The sequence below is a fragment of the Humulus lupulus genome, chromosome 6, assembly GCF_963169125.1.
Source record: "Humulus lupulus chromosome 6, drHumLupu1.1, whole genome shotgun sequence".
Classification (NCBI taxonomy): domain Eukaryota; kingdom Viridiplantae; phylum Streptophyta; class Magnoliopsida; order Rosales; family Cannabaceae; genus Humulus; species Humulus lupulus.
In genome coordinates this window covers 6,365,702-6,384,296 of record NC_084798.1, presented here as the reverse complement: position 1 = coordinate 6,384,296, position 18,595 = coordinate 6,365,702, and the positions used below count along the sequence as shown (strand labels likewise).

The 18,595-nt window shown below is 30.9% G+C and overlaps 3 protein-coding genes across 5 annotated transcripts; 2 read left to right on the top strand and 1 right to left on the bottom strand.

Annotated features, from left to right (window-relative positions):
- Positions 1 to 11,064: 11,064 nt before the first annotated feature.
- On the top strand, positions 11,065 to 12,010 carry LOC133784588 (protein ALP1-like). Its single transcript, XM_062223884.1, has 3 exons — positions 11,065 to 11,148; positions 11,229 to 11,454; positions 11,553 to 12,010. Exons 1-3 carry the CDS (start codon positions 11,065 to 11,067, stop codon positions 12,008 to 12,010), a joined length of 768 nt encoding a protein of 255 aa, XP_062079868.1.
- Positions 12,011 to 12,218: 208 nt separating this feature from the next.
- LOC133784587 (uncharacterized) lies at positions 12,219 to 13,271 on the top strand. The gene is made up of 2 exons (XM_062223883.1): positions 12,219 to 12,569; positions 12,672 to 13,271. The coding sequence occupies exons 1-2, from the start codon at positions 12,219 to 12,221 to the stop codon at positions 13,269 to 13,271; spliced, it is 951 nt and encodes a 316-aa protein (XP_062079867.1).
- Positions 13,272 to 14,538: 1,267 nt separating this feature from the next.
- LOC133781533 (uncharacterized) lies at positions 14,539 to 18,220 on the bottom strand. Of its 3 annotated transcripts, none has more exons than XR_009870145.1 (5): positions 17,857 to 18,220; positions 16,042 to 17,525; positions 15,396 to 15,656; positions 15,084 to 15,253; positions 14,539 to 14,988 (listed from the first exon to the last, which is right to left on the bottom strand). XR_009870145.1 is itself a non-coding variant. In XM_062220567.1 (5 exons), the coding sequence occupies exons 2-5, from the start codon at positions 17,239 to 17,241 to the stop codon at positions 14,938 to 14,940; spliced, it is 1,632 nt and encodes a 543-aa protein (XP_062076551.1). In that variant the 5' UTR covers positions 17,242 to 17,525; positions 17,857 to 18,218; the 3' UTR covers positions 14,539 to 14,937. The 3 variants fall into 3 exon arrangements, 2 of the variants coding, with proteins under 2 accessions (XP_062076551.1, XP_062076552.1); XM_062220567.1 differs by having other exon boundaries at positions 15,084 to 15,203; positions 17,857 to 18,218; XM_062220568.1 differs by lacking the exon at positions 14,539 to 14,988 and having other exon boundaries at positions 15,135 to 15,265.
- Positions 18,221 to 18,595: the final 375 nt, after the last annotated feature.

The window sequence follows — 18,595 nt, the reverse complement described above, 5'->3', positions numbered from 1 at the left end:
TCGATCCTCACTCGATTCCGACTCCTAGAACTCGAGATTTCTTCGAAAATGCTTTAACGGTAAAACGGTCTATCGAAAGGGAGAACAAGAGGTTTTCTTATCGTATGTTCTATCTGATAAGCTACTTCAAGCTTAAGTAACCTCAAATAAAACCTAGTGCTCGGGGTCCCGAAAACACCCCCAGGGACATTATAGTCAAAACCTCCAGAATTCCACCCTGATCTCAAATATTCCCAATTTATCATCAAATAAACATTTCTATTACCCCAAAATTGACCCCGTTATGACAAAACCGCTAATCCACTAAAAATAACCGTCTCATGCCGAATAGCTCGAATATATCTCCATAATAATGGAATCTCATTCTCAAATCACATCATGCACCCAAATACACAAATTTACCCTCAATGGGCCAAATTATCAAAACAGCATAGTATTTCAAATGTGGACCCACATGCATGCATATATCATCATATCATAATATAATTCTCATAAACATGCATATATTCATTTAATGGCGTAATTAAACAATTATGGCCCTCCCGGCCTACTAAACCGCCACTAAACCATATCGGAGAATTCGGTGCATTACAGTTTTGGTACCCTCTGTTTTCAATAATGCCCATATGGTACCCTGTATTTTAAAATCGTACATATTTGGTACCCTAAACTCAAATTTAATTAAATAAATTTTACCAATTTAATCAAACTGCTGTCAATTATGTAAGTTCCAAATTTAAATTTAATTACTTAATTACATATAACTGATGACAGTTTGATCATATTGACAAAATTTTATCTATCAAATCTGAGTCTAGGGTATCAAAAATGTATAATTTTAAAATACAGGGTACCATATGAGCATTATTGAAAACAGAGGGTATCAAAATGGTACTTTGCAAAAACATAGGGTACCAAATGAGTAAATTCAAATATAAATGGTAATGTATACACTCAATTTTTTTTTAGGGAAGTTGGATAATTCTTTTGAAGACAAATGCCAGTTTGATATATTTAAATGTATGAACATTGAAGAAAACACCATATATGAATTTGTGGCTTTCTTGTTTACAATGATTTGAAAAAAAAAATGTTATGACTTTGTCCAAGAAATAAAATGACAAGGAAAACTATCTTAATTATGCATAATATAAAGACTCACCTATCTAAACTACCTCTGTAACGACCCAAATTCACTAACTAGGCTTAAGGGTCTTGATTAGTGTGCCTGGAGGGCATAATGGGAAGTATGTGTGATTTTAATGATTAAGATGCATGACTATGATTTAAAGCATGTTATATGACTATGTGTATTATGTTATGTGATAATTATGCTATGTGATTTGTACCGCGTGAGTGTGGTGATATCAATGTGATGCACGTGCCGAGACGGTTCCTAGAAAGCTAGATAATGGTAACTGGTGATTTGGTAACTTGTGTAACTGTTAGTAACCATAGAGAGTAACAGGTTTTGTTGGAAAAGTGGTAGAACTGTAAAGTAAGTAAAAGACAAGTGTGCCCTTGAGGTTTAGTTAGGAAGGGATATTAGTGGAGGGATAAGGTAGTCTTTTGGCAGTGGTATAGATGTCTTTGGCTGAGGAAAAAGGATATACACGATTCTTTTATGCTAAGTATAACTGGAATTAAGACTTAGAAGGCTAGAAAGATCAAGAAGGAAAGGGAGAATCAAGAACCTAGAAGGCAAAGTGGAAGGGGAGTTGAGCTGTGTTCTTTGAGGCTAGTAAATGGTTTAAGGGTGTGGAATCAAGCACATATCAAGGTTCATACTGAGGTAAGGATTTGGTCCCTGTTTTGTTAAGTTTTGAATTTGATTTTGGAAGGAATTGAAAGATAGCCATGTCTTGTTTTGCATGAAAATTCAGCTGGTTTGTCAAGGGGAAACTCAGTTTAAAGCTTGGATTGGAGGAAGCTCAAGTTGAATTTCTGATTGAGGTAAGGGTATTAAATATGTTTGCAATCTCGTAGTTGTTATGGTTTAAGGATTTAGAGGTCTGGTTTGTGCTATTCTCAAGTTTTGGTTTAAGTGTTTGAATCTAAAACTTAAGTGTGAATTCTGAGAATAGTTGTGTAATTGAGTTAGATTATGATGTTTATAGGTTGTGGTATGGTCTATTTGGGGTTTTGAGTTGGTTTTGGGGCTTAGGTATAAGTTTGGGGTGGTTTGGAGTGATTTGGGTTCGGGAAAAACGCAGGGGGAAAACCCAGATTTCTGGGCTCGCGAAGGAGCGCTGCGGCACTGTTCTTGCGCGCCGCGACGCAAGGCTGATTCTGGGCAGAGCAAGTTCTCTGACATGCTGGGCGCCGCGGCTCAAACTTGTTGGGCGCCGCGGCCCTATAGGGCTACGCTGCGGCGCTAGGCCAATTTCAAAGCATGGGATTTTGCAATTTTGAGCCTTTGCTCCGGGGGTTCGGGGGATATCTTCGGTGCATTGTTTTAGGGATTTGGGGGTCCCGAGAGTGTGGGATTGGTTCCGGGAAGTATTTTTGGATTGATTAGTGACAAAGGATGTTTCATTTGTGTTGTGACTAGGTCTTTGGAGAGGCTCGGGGTAGAGGACCGTGCTCGTGGCTTTGAGGCATCGGAAACTAGTGAATTAAAAGGTAAGAAAACTGCACTCGGTTGTATAATTGAGATGGGAGTAAGTGCTCCCGGGAATTGTGTCGTGTCAATGTTGGTATTACGCCATGGGACATGTAAAAGCGGTCTAAGAGTACCGTACATGATATTAGCGCGCAGGGCGCGGATTGGCCACTGGTAGCCAAGGACAATGGGATAACGGGGGGAGCAGCCTGAGGGCGCTAGCCCTAGTTATCATTTGTGAACTGTAAATGATATGAATTGACATGCCTAGTATGTGGAATACTTGATTATATGGTTGAGATTATGTAATGTAATATGGGCTTTTGACTTGTTTGCTAATTGCTTATGCTTTGTTGCTGTTGTGTTTTCTTGTTGGGCCTTGGCTCACGGGTGCTACATGGTGCAGGTAAAGGCAAGGGCAAGCTGGACCAAGCTTGAGATGGAGAGCTCCGAGGTGGAATGTACATAGCCAGCGGTTCGGCCGCCACGGTCGAGGAGTGGACCAGGACAAGGATCACCTAACTGCTTGTTTTGCCGTAGTATGGCCAGTTGTTGTACATAAACCTTGTGTCTTTTGTAAATGGTCTTTGAACTTGTTATTTTTGGGATCCCATGTAACAGATGATACTTTCTAATGAAAACGTGGCTTTTGAGACCAAAACGCTTTTAACCCTAGTTCCTTTATAGTTTCAGTAACACGATTTTATTTAAATGACTTGATTAACAAGTCTGGCACTTTATAAACACACAGTGTAACGGTCTTGGCTATCCAGGGCATTACAACCTCTTTCTAGGTCTATTCCCTAACTCTATTTCTATCGTTTTCAGGAGAACTGCTGCTGAAAAAAGAGATCTCACCTAGAACTAGTCGGCCCCCTCCCCACCTAGGGCCGCCAGCCACCACGCCGCCCCCATACCCACCCTGCAGCACCACGCCCACATTCTTCTCTATCAAGAAAGTTCAAAGTTTCTCCTCAAATCTCTCCAAATATCTCCTCTCCTCCCTTTCTCTCTCTCTCCTAGTTCATTTTCTCTCTCACCTCACAACACCATCAACACCACCACCACACTAAATATTACATTTTTTAACAGATATGAGAATGAAGTTTGGGGTTTTTTTTGCAAATTTTTTTTTCAGATCTAAAATTCTGAAATCTGAAGAAAATAAACATTGCTCGATGATGGCTCTATGGTGCTCGATGCCTGCTTGATGGGGCCTTCAAAATCAAGATTTTCATGAGAAAAAAAACGACTTTGCTCGATAGTATTCGATGCGATTCTTGCACGAGACATAACTTTTCACTTAGGTGTCTGTTTGGAATGATTTTTTTTTTTGTATCTGATATTTTTTAAGATCTACATGTTTGATATGCTCGTATGCACATTTGTGAAGTGTAACACTTGAAAAAAAAATACAAAAAAAAATGCAAACATACCTCATGGTTTAGGCATGTTTTGGTATGTTTTCAAGTTTTAAACATCACAAATGTGTATATGAGCATGTTAAACGTGTAGATCTTAAAAAAATACAAAAAAAAAAAAAAAAACTCCAAACAGACACCCAGGTGAAAAATTACGTCTCTTGCAATGATCGCATCGAGCACCATCAAGCAAAGTTGATTTTTTTCATAAAAATCTTGATTTTGAAGGCCCTATCAAGCTGTCATCGAGAAACTATCGAGCCACCATCGAGCAAAGTCATTTTTTCATGAAAAATATTGATTTTGAAGGCCCCATCGAGCAAACATCGAGCAAAGTTGATTTTCTACATATTTCAGAATTTTAGATCTAAAAAAATCGCAAAAAAAATCTAAAAATCATGTCCAATTATGTTCGAAAAATGCAATATATAGTGTAGTGGTGGTGTTGGAGTGTTGTGAGGTGAGAGAGAGTTAACTGTGGGAGAGAAAATAGAATAGAGAAATTATGAAATTGCCTAAATACATCTCACATTTAATTTATGGTTTGGTAAAAGTGAAACAAATTGAGTCAAACTAAATATGCTAAATTCTACCTTTTTGATATTATTTTTAATAATTTTATTTACTATGTATTTTCAAAGCTATGAATATGATCTTATTAAATTATTAATGCTAAAATCTGACCAATTAGTCAAAGGCCACCACCTTAGGTAGTAGTCACGTGTGTAATGATCATCTGTCACGTGCCATGCAAAAGGTAGTTGATTTTTGTGGTTGTTGTTCATTGATTGATAAAAAAACATTTTAAATTTATTTTATGCTTTTTTCTTCTTCTAACAAGTGAAAACTTATCACATACATAAATATATATGGCCTAATTACCTTACCTTTAATACATTTTAAAAATATTTCATGTTATATATAAGTAAATACATATTGGTTTTGAATGGATTCTCCAAATTGGTCTATTTGGGAATTGGGACCATTTGACATGCCAATTATCAACTTTAATTTTCAAGTAATAAAAGAATTGAAAGACTTTTAATTACTTTATTACAGATATGGTATATATGTTTGGTACTTGGTAGGTTTAAAAGTTAGGCACCTGTTTTTTTTTGTATTCTCTAGGGGTAATTAAGGAATATCATAGCTTCAATGTTGTTGACAAATTTAGATTAGTGGCCAATGTTTTTTTTTAGAGGGGCCAATGTTAAAGAGAATTAAATTAACACCAAAAAAAATTATGAGAAAAAATTGAAGTAAAAAAATAAAAAAAAAGTAAAATTTATTTAATTTTAGTTTTTTTTAATAGTAGGGTGCCTATATATACTTTTGGAGGATTCTATAGTGTACTCCCAAAAAAAAGTATATCTGTGCACCCCTTAGTGTTTTTTATTCGGAAAGTATTTTTGACGAATTATTTTGATGATTATGTACATTATAGTTATTTAGAGCATCTTAATAATTTACAGTGCCGAAAATAAAGTTAAAACAAGTTACCTTTCACGGTCATAAAAAAATAGTTACTCGTGCAATAAGATATTTTAAACTTTGTTTTCTATACTGTAAATTATTCGGAATTTCTAAAAAATTTGCAGAATGTTCTAAATAACTACAATATACACGATCATTAAAAAAAATCGCCTAAAATACTTCTCGAGCCAAAAATTAAAAGGGGTGCACCGGAGAACTGCACTACACTTTTAAAGTGTAAATATGGACACTCCAATAACTAAAAGATAGGCATTGTAAAGTGAAGCACATTCTTTCTTTTTTCCAAAAAAAAAATAGTTTAAAGAAACAATTTTTGGCTTATTAAGACTGAAAAACCTATAAAAGATATTTTTCGATGTACAAATAAAGATGATAAAAATAGATAAAAGAGGAACACCTTAAAATAAGCATTTGACTTTAATAAACTTCTAAATATTTTTCTTTTATCCCACTTGGAGTATCACCATACATATTCCTAAAATAATATATTTTTTTTCCATAAAAAAAATTTGTTCACAAAATAATTCAATTGTCCTTTGGTTGTGGTTAGACAATAAACTTTGTTAGATAATCCATCTGTGTTGATTTAATTTAATACAATCTTTTCTACAAAAATATGTATATACATAAATACTCTACATTTTTATATACAATCTCATGGTATGCCTTTTAAACTAATCACTTCTTGTCTTCACTTTGTTGCTCATGTCTAACTAGGATAGATGAATTTAGATGACTTAAACTGGGTAGTTCGAGAAATGTGAATGTTATTATATGCAAAAATTTGGTGCACATTCTGTGTGCAAATATTATTATTACCACCCACCCAAGTCTCCCTTTATTTACTTGTTTGAAGAAAAAAAAATCAAGAAGTTGTATTATAGGATGGTGGTCCAGAGATTGACAGAGTAAGCAGAAGGGAATGACTAAAGTCTTGAACTTTCTTAAAGTTGGATGAAAAGGGTTTTGGTTTTGGACCACACTAATAATAGCAAATTTATACTATTTTAATTCTTGAGAACTTCATTGATTGTGGAAAAAACTTTGAAATTTTAGAGTTAAGGGACCTAATACTCAAATGTATGGTGGGCTCATTAAAGTTTGGGATTGGATTTTTCATCTCAAATGATGTGATATGGTATATTTGAAGAGTAATGATATGTGCACCCAAAATATTATACATAATGATTGAGTGCATATTTTGAGTGAACATAACATTACTTATATTTGAAAGATATAAAAAACGCTTATTGCATACTGAAACCAAAACTAATTTTCCAATAAAATAAGGTTCTATTTCGACCAATTCATAACCTGTAATTATGTTCAATTATAGTCGAGATTGATTCCAAAACATCATCCTCATCAATTTTATTGTCTATGATTTTATCTGGAATAAATGGTGTTATTTATTACAGTCCATAACTTTTGGAAAAGAGGCAGAAATTGCAGTAGTTTTCCTAAACAATACACATTGGTTCCCTTTTCTACTTTGACTTTTCAGTTCATGTGAACACTCCAATCTCATGGCATGTTTACTTAGAGAGAATGGGAATCACTTTATGTTAACTATTTCCATTCAAATGTTTACTAAATTTTAGGAATGGGAATGAGTAATAGGACCCACATAAATTTAGGAGAAAAGTAAGGGAAAGGTTCTCCTCTCATCTCTTCAATGAATGTCATTACGCTGAAAATTTATTTTGATTTTTTACTTTTTATTTTTTATATTTAAAAATTAATAGACAATTCTACCCTATAAATATCAGTCTAATTTATCTAACGGAAGCATCATTTTTTTTCTCTTCTTATCGTTTTTCTTCTGACTTCTTCTCTTCTTCATTATTGTTATTGTACTTTCATCATTTTTTTTCTCTTCTTATTTTTCTTCTTGACTTCTGTTTACACAATCAAATTACTTCCATTGTGGTTATTCCAGACGTGCACTTCACATTCAGGTAACATATTGTATTTTTTTATTTTTTAATTCTTTTAGATTAAAGATATATTATGTTATGGTATAGATTTGTGTTTGTGTTTTTCACTTTAGTTGTAATTAATCTTCTTGCATCTTGTTTATGATACATATATAAATAGTTTCAATTCCCAACATGTTAACTCGTTATAATTATTTACACATATATAGATAATGAACATTAAATTCTATGAATCTTTTTTTATTATCAACTTTTCAAAACAATACATGATAGAAGTAAATTTAAATGATCTTAATCAAAACTAATTTACTTCGTTTTTTATATAAAAAAATAAAATAGAAAAAAAAATCAACATATGGATATTCAAACTGATATTTAAGAATTTGAATTTAAAAAGTTATTATTTTTATTATTATTGTTATTGTGATTATTATTATTTAGGATAAATATTTTGTTAGAAATTTAAATAAATATGCATATATAACTAGAATGCTATAAAATCTCAACTAATAATGAGTTTTGTTTTGAATAAATTCAAAAAAAATTGGTAGTCACGTTAGTTTTAAAAAAAAATATCTAAGCAAATTTCTACTAATGGATCAAGTGGACAAATAAATGAGAATGGTATAGATCATAACTTTCCAAACTCCAAACAAATATTAATAATAATATTACTACACTACACAACATTTACTTTTTCTTTCGAATTTTTCTTTTCACATTATTATTATTATTATTATTTGTGATATGATCAACTAATTCTATCCGAATAACAACATTGACTGCAAACAACAGGTCAAGTATTGTATATATACCCACGTCACAATATTTAATGCCTCTACACATCCAAATATAATATTTTTATGTATTTCATATTGAATATATTTATATATATATATATATATATATTAGATACCCACTTGAGTTTCTTATATATATATATATATTAGATACACATACAAATAAAATTTCTATATACCTATTATATACAAATGCAAGTACTGATTCATTATACTTCTTAAAACTGTTTTTATTATATAAAAAATAAAACTTTTATATAAATATTATTATATAATTTTTTTAAATATTATTATATGAAAAATGTGCACAATTTATTATACTTCTTAAGACTGTGTAGGCAATTAAAGAGATAACTTTCTTAAAAAATATTTAATTTTGTTTCATCATTTTAGTTCATATAATTTTTTTTTATGATGATATATCTCACTGACTTGTCATGTATTTTATTTTCTAATTAATGTACTTTTTTTTTAAATATGCTCTTTTTATTTTATCTTTTTTTTTTCATTTGTTTTTATATATTAATTTACTATGTTTATAATTTACTATATATAAATGCACGATTGTTATTTTCTTAATAAAATAGAAAGAAATTATAATTTGGAATTAGATATTACTTTCATGTTTCATTCTCAAATTTTTAATCTACAATCTCAATCTCAGTTATTAATGATATATATTATTAAACAAACTTTACATTTACTATGCAGTATTTTTTAGGTTTGACTTTGTTTATTATAATTTTTTATATAATATAAATATTAAATTACAAATAACCTAATAAAATAAATTACTAATTTATTATAAAGTAAGGTATATACATTTTGAGTAATATTATGTAATTAGTATAAGTAATACACTAATAATAAGAGATGGATAAATAAATAAAATCAATAATAACATGAAAAATTGTAATAATTGAATTGATAATTATTTATTTAGATAATTACTCATTTTATTTGTTATAATTTCTCATTTTCAAAAATTGAATTAAAACTAAATTAATATAATCTAAACAAATAAAAATGACAACTTTTTTTACAAAAATGTTAAAAAAATAATAATTAACAAAAACATATTTTTTAAAATTACCTTAGGCACGTTCCTATTAACTAGTATATATATATATATATATTTATATAATGATGATGTTATTTATATTTGTATTATTATTAAAATAGTCTTATTTGATTACTCACAACTTCAGAACTAACATAGCATAATATTTCCATTCATAACATATCACGCATACATAGACTTTCATAATCATAATTGGACCATATAAAGCATACATACAATATCATAATGTTTCCAGCATCATGCATAGCATACAAAGTATAAAGATTCCATATATCTTAAAATTAAGAAATATATAATTAATATTTAACTAACATTCAAATTTATTATTTATACTTCATAAGTAACTAATTTTTAAGTTTGATTTTTTTGCAAAAGAATGTTAAATTATTATTTTTTTAATTATTTTATTAGAGAAATGGTGGACATATTTATGATTGATTCTTTTTTTTTCTTAAGCCTATTCATGTATTCATGGTAGGTGGTGTTTAATGTTTTCATATAAGCAACAACTTTGCATAAATATTATTGATAGGTCCAACATATGTGATAATGTATATATGTAGATTTTTTTGTTCATATTTCGTGGAATATAATTTATTAATTTAAATAGCTTTTAGTTATTTAAGTTATTATTATTATTATTTTGTACCAAATTACTGTTTGTATGTATTTATTTATTATATTTATTGTACTTATTATATTTTATTTTTGTTCTAAAAATGTAGTTGACGTGTTTTCCAAAAAAGGAAAGATAAAAAATTTGACGTGAAAAGATTAATATATAATAGAAAACTAACTTTTATTAATAAAAATATTTAAATTGCTCTAAGAACATATCACTTTTTTAAAAATAATAATAATAATGAAAGTAGTAGAATAATAGGCAATGTATTGTATTATAATAATAGTATTTATGTAAGATATTTTTATTAAAGAAATAATAGTTTTTTTTTAAAGTTATTATTTAATTAATTATTACAAAATGTTACAACAAAATAAAGTGGCACAGTAGTTTTTTTTTTAATAAAAGAAGTCTAACTCATTTATGTACAATATAGTGGCAAGAAGAAAAGAGAAAAAACAATTAAAAAAATAAAAATAAATAATAACAAAACAAAACAAAACGATAAAAGAATGTTGATAACCAAATTATTTATATATATATACATAGTATATATATATGTATGTTGTTAATTAATTGGTTGCTATCTTTATATTTTGAAAAGAGAATTTGAATATTTATTTTTTATACCAAAACATTTTGTTAATTTATGTTTTTTTTTTTTGTAGACGAATGACTTCGTTAAGTTTGACAAGGAAACAAAAGATTATTGTTGTAGTACAAAATTTGATTGTACTATTACAAATTATTTTGAGTGTATGTACAACTACATGTGCTTATGCATGGATAGGTTACAAAAAACGTCTCAATTATCCGTTATCTATTATGAGAGTCTATAGACAATTAGAAAACTTACATGATTTAGTGTATGAAAGTGATGTCAAATGTGTTTCACAATTAAGAATGGATAGACAAACTTTTCAAAAATTATGTAGCATACTCACTACAAGAGGGAATTTAAGAAGGACACGCAATGTATCGATTGAGGAGATGGTAGCAATGTTTCTATATATTCTAGCACACCACCATAAGAATCGTGTTGTTGGTTTTAGTTTTAAGAGATCAGGAAAAACTGTTAGTAAATATTTTCATGAATGTTTAAAAGCAATGATTCGCTGCCAAAAAGAATTTTGGAAAACACCTGAGCCAGTATTAGAGACCTCAATCGATCCAAGGTGGAAGTGGTTTAAGGTATGAATTATGGATTACAAAATTTAGTTGTTGATTGTTAACTAAAATTTGTTATAATAAGTGGAATGAATTTGATGTAGAAATGTTTGGGAGCATTAGATGGAACCTATATAAGAGTGCGTGTACGTGAAGCTGATAAACCAAGATATAGGACAAGAAAAGGAGAGATCGCAACCAATGTTTTGGGGGTTTGTTCACAAGACATGCAGTTTATATATGTCTTACCAGGTTGGGAAGGTTCAACACATGATGGACGAGTATTGAGAGATGCCGTGACTAGGAGAAATGGGTTAAAAGTCCCTAACGGTAAAATAATAAATTATAGTAAACTTGTAAAAGTTTAATCTCAAACTAATAATGTAGTTTTCCATCGAATAACAAAATTTATTTTATGTTGGTGGTAGGTTATTATTATTTAGTTGATGCTGGATACACCAATGGTCAAGGTTTTCTTGCACCTTTTCGAGGAACACGATACCATCTTAATGATTGGGATGATGGACACCTTCCAAACACACCGGAAGAGTTCTTCAATATGAAACATTCAAGTGCTAGGAATGTAATTGAGCGTTGCTTTGGATTGTTGAAAATGCGATGGGCAATTCTTAGAAGTCCATCTTTTTATGACTTGAAAACACAACGACGTATAATTTCTGTTTGTTGTATGTTGCACAATTTTATTCGAAAAGAGATGAACATTGATCCAGTGGAAAATGAGATGAATAATTTTCCAGAAAATCATACTACAACAAATTATAATTATATAAATAGTGTTGAGTCTTCAAATTCTTGGACCACATGGAGACAAAATTTGGCAGAAGAAATGTGGAATACATGGCGAGCAAATAGAGGTTTAGGATAATTTTTTTTAGTATTTATTATTCTACTATTTGTATTTGAGCACTTTGATCATATTTTGATGTATTAACGACATATATACATTAATTTGAAATGTTCGTACTTTTTGTCCAAGTTGTTTGAGTTTAATTTCATTCATATTGATTTATGAGTACTTAATTCTTCTGAGTTTTGTTTTTATACTCATGAGAAGTCTTATATGAATGTACAGGATGAGTTCTAACTCTAATGTAGGTCAAAGAGGGAGAGGTCAAAATAAACATTACTGGACTCCAATGGAAGACAATGCTTTGATCGACTGTCTTCTAGAGTTAAGCCAAAATCCTACATGGCGGGCTGATTGTGGATTTAAAAATAGATATTTGCAACAAATAGAGATTATGTTAGAAACAAAATTACAGCGTTCTGGATTGAAGGCCTCACCTCATATTGAATCTCGTATTAAAACTTTGAAGGGAAAGTATTGTTGCTTGACTGAATTGTTGTCTTTAAGTGGTTTTGGTTGGGACAATGAGCATATGATGTTATTATGTGAAAAAAGTGCATTTGATGAGTGGGTGAAGGTAAATACAATATAGTTTGACATATATTTATATATAATAATATATATATTAATGTCTGTTATTTATGATAACATGTGATTGCATTGTTTTGTGAATACACAGAAACGTAAAGATGCAAGTGGATTATATGGAAAACCATTTCCTTATTACTACAAACTAGCAGAAATATATGGTCGAGATCGTGCTACTGGAACAAATGCTGGTAATGCTGACGATGATGAAGAGGAAATACGACAAGAGGATACAATTGGTGTGGATTTTGGAGTTGATGATAATATAGCTGATGGAGGGGATGATGAAGAAATAGATGAGTTTGATGGTGTCTCAAATACTCAACACCCTAGTAATATGCGTCGTAGATCCACTGAGAGTACTACTAGTGCCCAACAACGTAATAAAAAGAAAAGGTCAAAGGTAATGGATGGTATGTCAGCTAATATTGGTGCATTAGCAGAATCTGTATCAGAAATCGTCCCCAAGCTTCAAGGACTGATCAATGCATTATCAAATGATAAAGAAGTGGCTGATATGCAAGCCAATTTATATACAGAAATAAGCAAGATTGACAGCCTAACTGCAATACAATGTATTAAAGCCACCAACATGTTAGCAGAAAAGCCCTCATTGATGCGAGTGTTTTATGCAATGTCAGATGAGGTGAAAATGCAATATATTATGAATATGTTGCAAAATGATGCCTAATAGTTATTTTGAGATATTAGAACATTACTATTTATGTTACAACCTAGACTTTTGTGTTTGCGTTTAAGTTTGAAATTTTTTAAGATTGTTATTAGCTATAATTTTTTTGATTTGGTTATATTGACTTCATAAATAAATAATGTGTATATTTACTTTTTTATTAACAATATTATACTAATCTAGTAAGTCTAAGTCTAGGATTTGATAAATAACGTTAAAAAATATTATTATATTTATGTGAAACATTTTGGCTGTGTTTGATAAAATTTTTGTTTTTGAATTTTTTAAATACAAAAATAGAATTATTATTTTTATTTTTAAAAAATAAAAATATGTTTGATAACTATTTTTGTTTTTAAAAACAAAAAATAATAAATGTGTTTGATAACTTTTATATTTATGTTTTGTTTAACAATATAAAATGATGTGCTGATTTGAAGAAAAGAAGAAAAAAAAAAGAAACTATAAATGGAAAACAGTTTAAAAAAAATTTAAAAGTGAAAATTTTCTATTTTCAAAATTTAATAAATTTTGTTTAAAATTTAAAAAAATAATAAATAAAAATAAAGTTATCAAACACTATTTTATGTTTAATTGTCAAATTTTTAATTAATTAAATAAAAAACTATTTTTTTAATTGTTACCAAACAACACATTTATAATTATAATATTGTATTTTAAAAATATATACCACCCATACCATATGATATACATTTATGAATATATATTTTTATTCATTACTCACTTTTTAATTATTTATTTTAATAAATAAAAAATAAAATAAAATTCTTTTTAAAAGGGTAATTTTGTCAATTAAAGCATTCCGATTCCCTTTCTTGGTTATATAAACAAGATAAAATGATTCTGATTCCTTTTCCACTCAGTTTTAGTAAACAACATAATACAATAATGATTCCGATTCTTCTACATTTTTTTCCCATTCATTTCTCTCATTGATTTATTCCAATTCCGATTACTATTTAGTAAACGTGGCCTCAAATTCACTTGAGAACAACAGTCGTGCACAGCTACACTAAATTTCTATCAACTTATCTTTTCGAATCAAGCAAGTTAACCAAAAACCTAAAATTAAGTGTTATATTTGCACTTTCCCTAACAAATTATATTAGTAGTTCTTTATATAGGCATAAACACAAATTTACTGATGCTATGAATGAAAACGAGATGAAAGAACACATTCACTACTTTACAGAACAAAAACATAAACTTTCATTTATTTTATGTTATCAACTTGAAAATCTAGGGCTGCAAAAGAAGGAAAAGTTAGCAGCAAATAATAATGCTACCCTTTCATAATCTGTTCCCCCAAATAATAAGCACAATACTGTCCTTGATAGATACATGTACACCAGGTCTGTATCTATGTTATTTATCTACCAAACTACTCACTGAACATAGTACACATAACAAAGAACAAAATGAATAGTAAAATAGAGAGACTGCACAACTATAAAATACATATATGCATTGGAGAATAGTAAGAGTTAATTTACAATGCAGATGATGTCAGTATGTAGACCTGTGTTAGACTAGATCACAACAGCAGTCAACAGGTATATATACAATCTCATTGTACTTATCCACAATAGCTTACAGTTGCTCCTTCATTACCCACCTTCGCAGGCCGATGTTCCACGTTCTAATTCTAGTAATGAGCTCCATAGAAACGCAGCAACTTTAGTTGTTTCACCTTTTCCTATAATAAAGAGAAGAAAAAGAAGAATAAATAACATGACTACTAGTACTGCCTTTCATTTAAAAGCAAATATTGACCAGAATATTGAGAAAGACCTGAAGCTTTTCTTCAGGTTGGGATGGGAAATGAAACCCTGTTGAGCAATTTTCCAATACTTCAGGACTCTTCATCCATGCTCTGCGTGCATCACTCACTTTTATCTTGTACTTGAACATCTGAAAGTAGAGATCATCCTCTGAGTCAAACAGAACAAGTTCTTTCCCACCTAGATTTTTGGCTTTTGGTTATTATTATCAGAGTTAAGCAGATTTTAATCAATGGTTTCCTGTGAGGTCCTTCTACCATCAAAGCAGAATGTTGTATTCGAGAAAAGATGTAAGCACAAGGAAGATGGAAGGTGTACAAACCTTTGAAAGAGGAACCGTTGGTTTCTCATCATGCCTGTCGATAATTGCTCCAGTCCCCTGGCACTCCGGACAGAATACCGAATTAATTTGGGGCCTTAGAGCTTTCATATCATTATCGTTTTGCATTTCATTGTTCTTAGCCGCAGTTTTTCTCTGAGATCTTCGTTTAACTTTTACATTATCTGGCTGATTTGTGAGCATTTCAAGTTCACATAGAAGAACCCAATGTATGAGGCAGGAAGTGTGAAACAAATGAAAGGCCTGTATGCATGCAAGTCAAATCAAAATGAGAAAATAGCTTAACTTAAAAAAAAACTAGGCTCCACTTGATACCTAAATTTTGAAGATAAAAATATCAAAGACAAATGAAAAGTTAAAGAAAGAGAAAGCTAACCATATAAAACTTTATTTTGAAATTTGTATCTTTCATAGTCAATATAATCATTCTAAATACTATCAATATACATTACATTTTCCTACCACAAAGTTTAAGATTTAACAAAAAATGATTTGCTTGCTCTCTCAATAGAATCCAATTATCAAACAGAGCTTTAGAGATGCTAAAAGTAATAACAAATGCATAGTAGAAAAAGTATGGATAGGGATGACTGAAAAGATACATATGTGAGTTGTTTAGCAGTCTTACCCCATTCACATTTCGACTACTGCAAGCAAGCCTTCCAGTCTTCACATTCATGAGTGCTGCTACATCTTTTCCGGGAAGCATCTTGTGTTGGCAAATATCACACATTCTTTCAGATGCTAAGCGCTGTTGCCGTCTCAACTCCCGCCTTACAGCCTTGTTCGAAATAAATCTAGTTTGCAGAAGCTGGTCATCATATTGGTCTAACATTAAACTTGATACTGCAGAAGCTGAAGAATCTTCCCCGCCTGAATCATAATGATTACTCAAATTTTCACAAACATCCTCAGGATCGGAAAATGATTTCCTTCTTTTTTTACCGCCTTCAGCATTTTGAGTTTCGGACGACGGACTAGAACAAAGCAATTTTTTGACCTCATCAAGAAAACCCATTCTACCTAAATTTAAATTATTATAACTAAAGGTAACAATAGCAAAGTCATGCTCAGGAACAATAAATGAATCCTCATTCACTACATTATTTTTCCCCAACCACTCACACCATATCCTGGTTAGCTCCTCTGACATGCTACCCTTCTCCTGAAATCTCGCAGCAATTAGTCCGTAACCCACTTCCCTCACTTTTACATTAGTAATTTCATTTCCAACTCGAACATAAGGGATCAAAGCTGCACAATTTCCCCCAGATTCTGTCAGATTCTCTGTAGAGGAATCGAAGTTAACATCTGAATCAATGACTGCATAATCTAGATCCTCATTTTGACGTCCAAAAGCATCATTCCTAGGATGCTTATTAGCACAGTTTTCTGTATTTTCACCATAACTAACTATAGCTAGGCTGTTCCCATTGTCTGGAGACTCCAATAGCTTATTTTGATTTCCATTTGTAATTGCCAACTGTTCTCCTTTCTCGGTTGAATTATCAAAGAAGACAACACCATCATTAAACGGCCACGGGTTTGGTCTCAAGAGAGTAGCCTTGGCAGTAGACAACCTCTCACTGTGGAGATTACCTTTCAAGTGATCAAACAGTACCGAATCACTGTGACAAGGAGCTAAGCACAAAGTACAGAAGAAAATGAACTTTTTCCCATCTTCACGAAGTTCAACATAGGTGTGCCCTTGTGATCTCACATTACGAAGAATTGTTCTTTTCGCTTGGTCCTTGAGATTACACGCCTTAGGAAGTTCCAAAGAATTAGAATTGGATCTTGTAAAACCTAACACACCCTTTCCTGCCATGCAAATTTTTCCGCCAAAATATATTCAAATCCCTTTAAGTCTATCCAAGGTTGAAATTCAAATTCGGATGTTGCAAACAAGAAAGTTATCACAAGTCATGTAAATCCACAATCCATCATTCACAACCAGAAAGTTGCTAAACACTCAACTCTGTCAAATGGCTTAATTGAAACTCTGGTAATCGAACCCCAAATCCTATCAAACTTCTTCATCAGAGACCCAATTCACCAACCATACGAAACCCCCCTAAAGCGTTCAAATTTCACAAGAACTTCCAATACACCCTAAAATACGAATTTTGGATACTATTCGTCAATAAAGTCAAACATACAATTAATTAACTGAAACCTAGAAAAATTCAACCAAATTCACCGTAACCTTAAGGGGCAGAGCTATGAAGGGTCCAGTGCCCTACTGAAATTTGTCTAAATTGGTTTAAATGCAAAATAATTCATAATCTCGAGAACAAAGATAATCTTATCATTGCTTTGACAAATCAATTCTTGCCTTCACTTTTCCCAAACATACACGAATCTTAGCTCATTTCTACATTTCTAAAACTTCTAATCAAAACATAAGTAGAAACGAAAAATAAGGAGCAACCAACAAACATACCTGATACCAATGAACCGGCGAAGTGGGGTTGGCCGTAGGACACAAGTGGAGCGGCAGAAGATTGATAATTTAGGGTTCCTGTGTGAATTTGAGAAAGGAACAATAGCTTAGCCGAAGGACCCAACTGGTACAGCGGAAAATGGAGAATTTAATTTAGGGTTTTCGGTGGAATATGAGGAATAAACTATTATTTTGCCGGAAGAACCAACTAGAATGACGGAAGACAGCGAGTTTCGGAATTTCGAGTGAATTTGAGAAAAAAACCATGGCTTCGCCGGAGGTGGCACCGTATATCATGGGTTTTTTTTGGGTGTGAATTTGAGAAGAAAAAATGGATAATCGTATTTTCTGGATTTTAGAGAGAGAGAGAGAAATGAAATAATATGTTATGACTGTTTTGCCCTTGTACAGTAGTATCTCTAAAACGTGTCCATTATACCATAAATGCATGTGCTTATCCATCTAATTTTAAGATCAGATTAGTTGAGATGTTGAGTCACATGTTGATGACTTGTTAATTATATTTTTAGTTGCCTAAAAAAATATATATTATATTTTTCATGATACATTAATATATATAATCATAATATTATGACTAGAAAACATAATCATGTTTCGTGTAGTTTTTTATAATAATTAAAATATATATTTGTGATTTTATTTTGAGATTGTATAATAAATATTATTTTTTATTCTACTAGTAGAATATGCTTCTCATTTGGACATGTGATGATGTTTA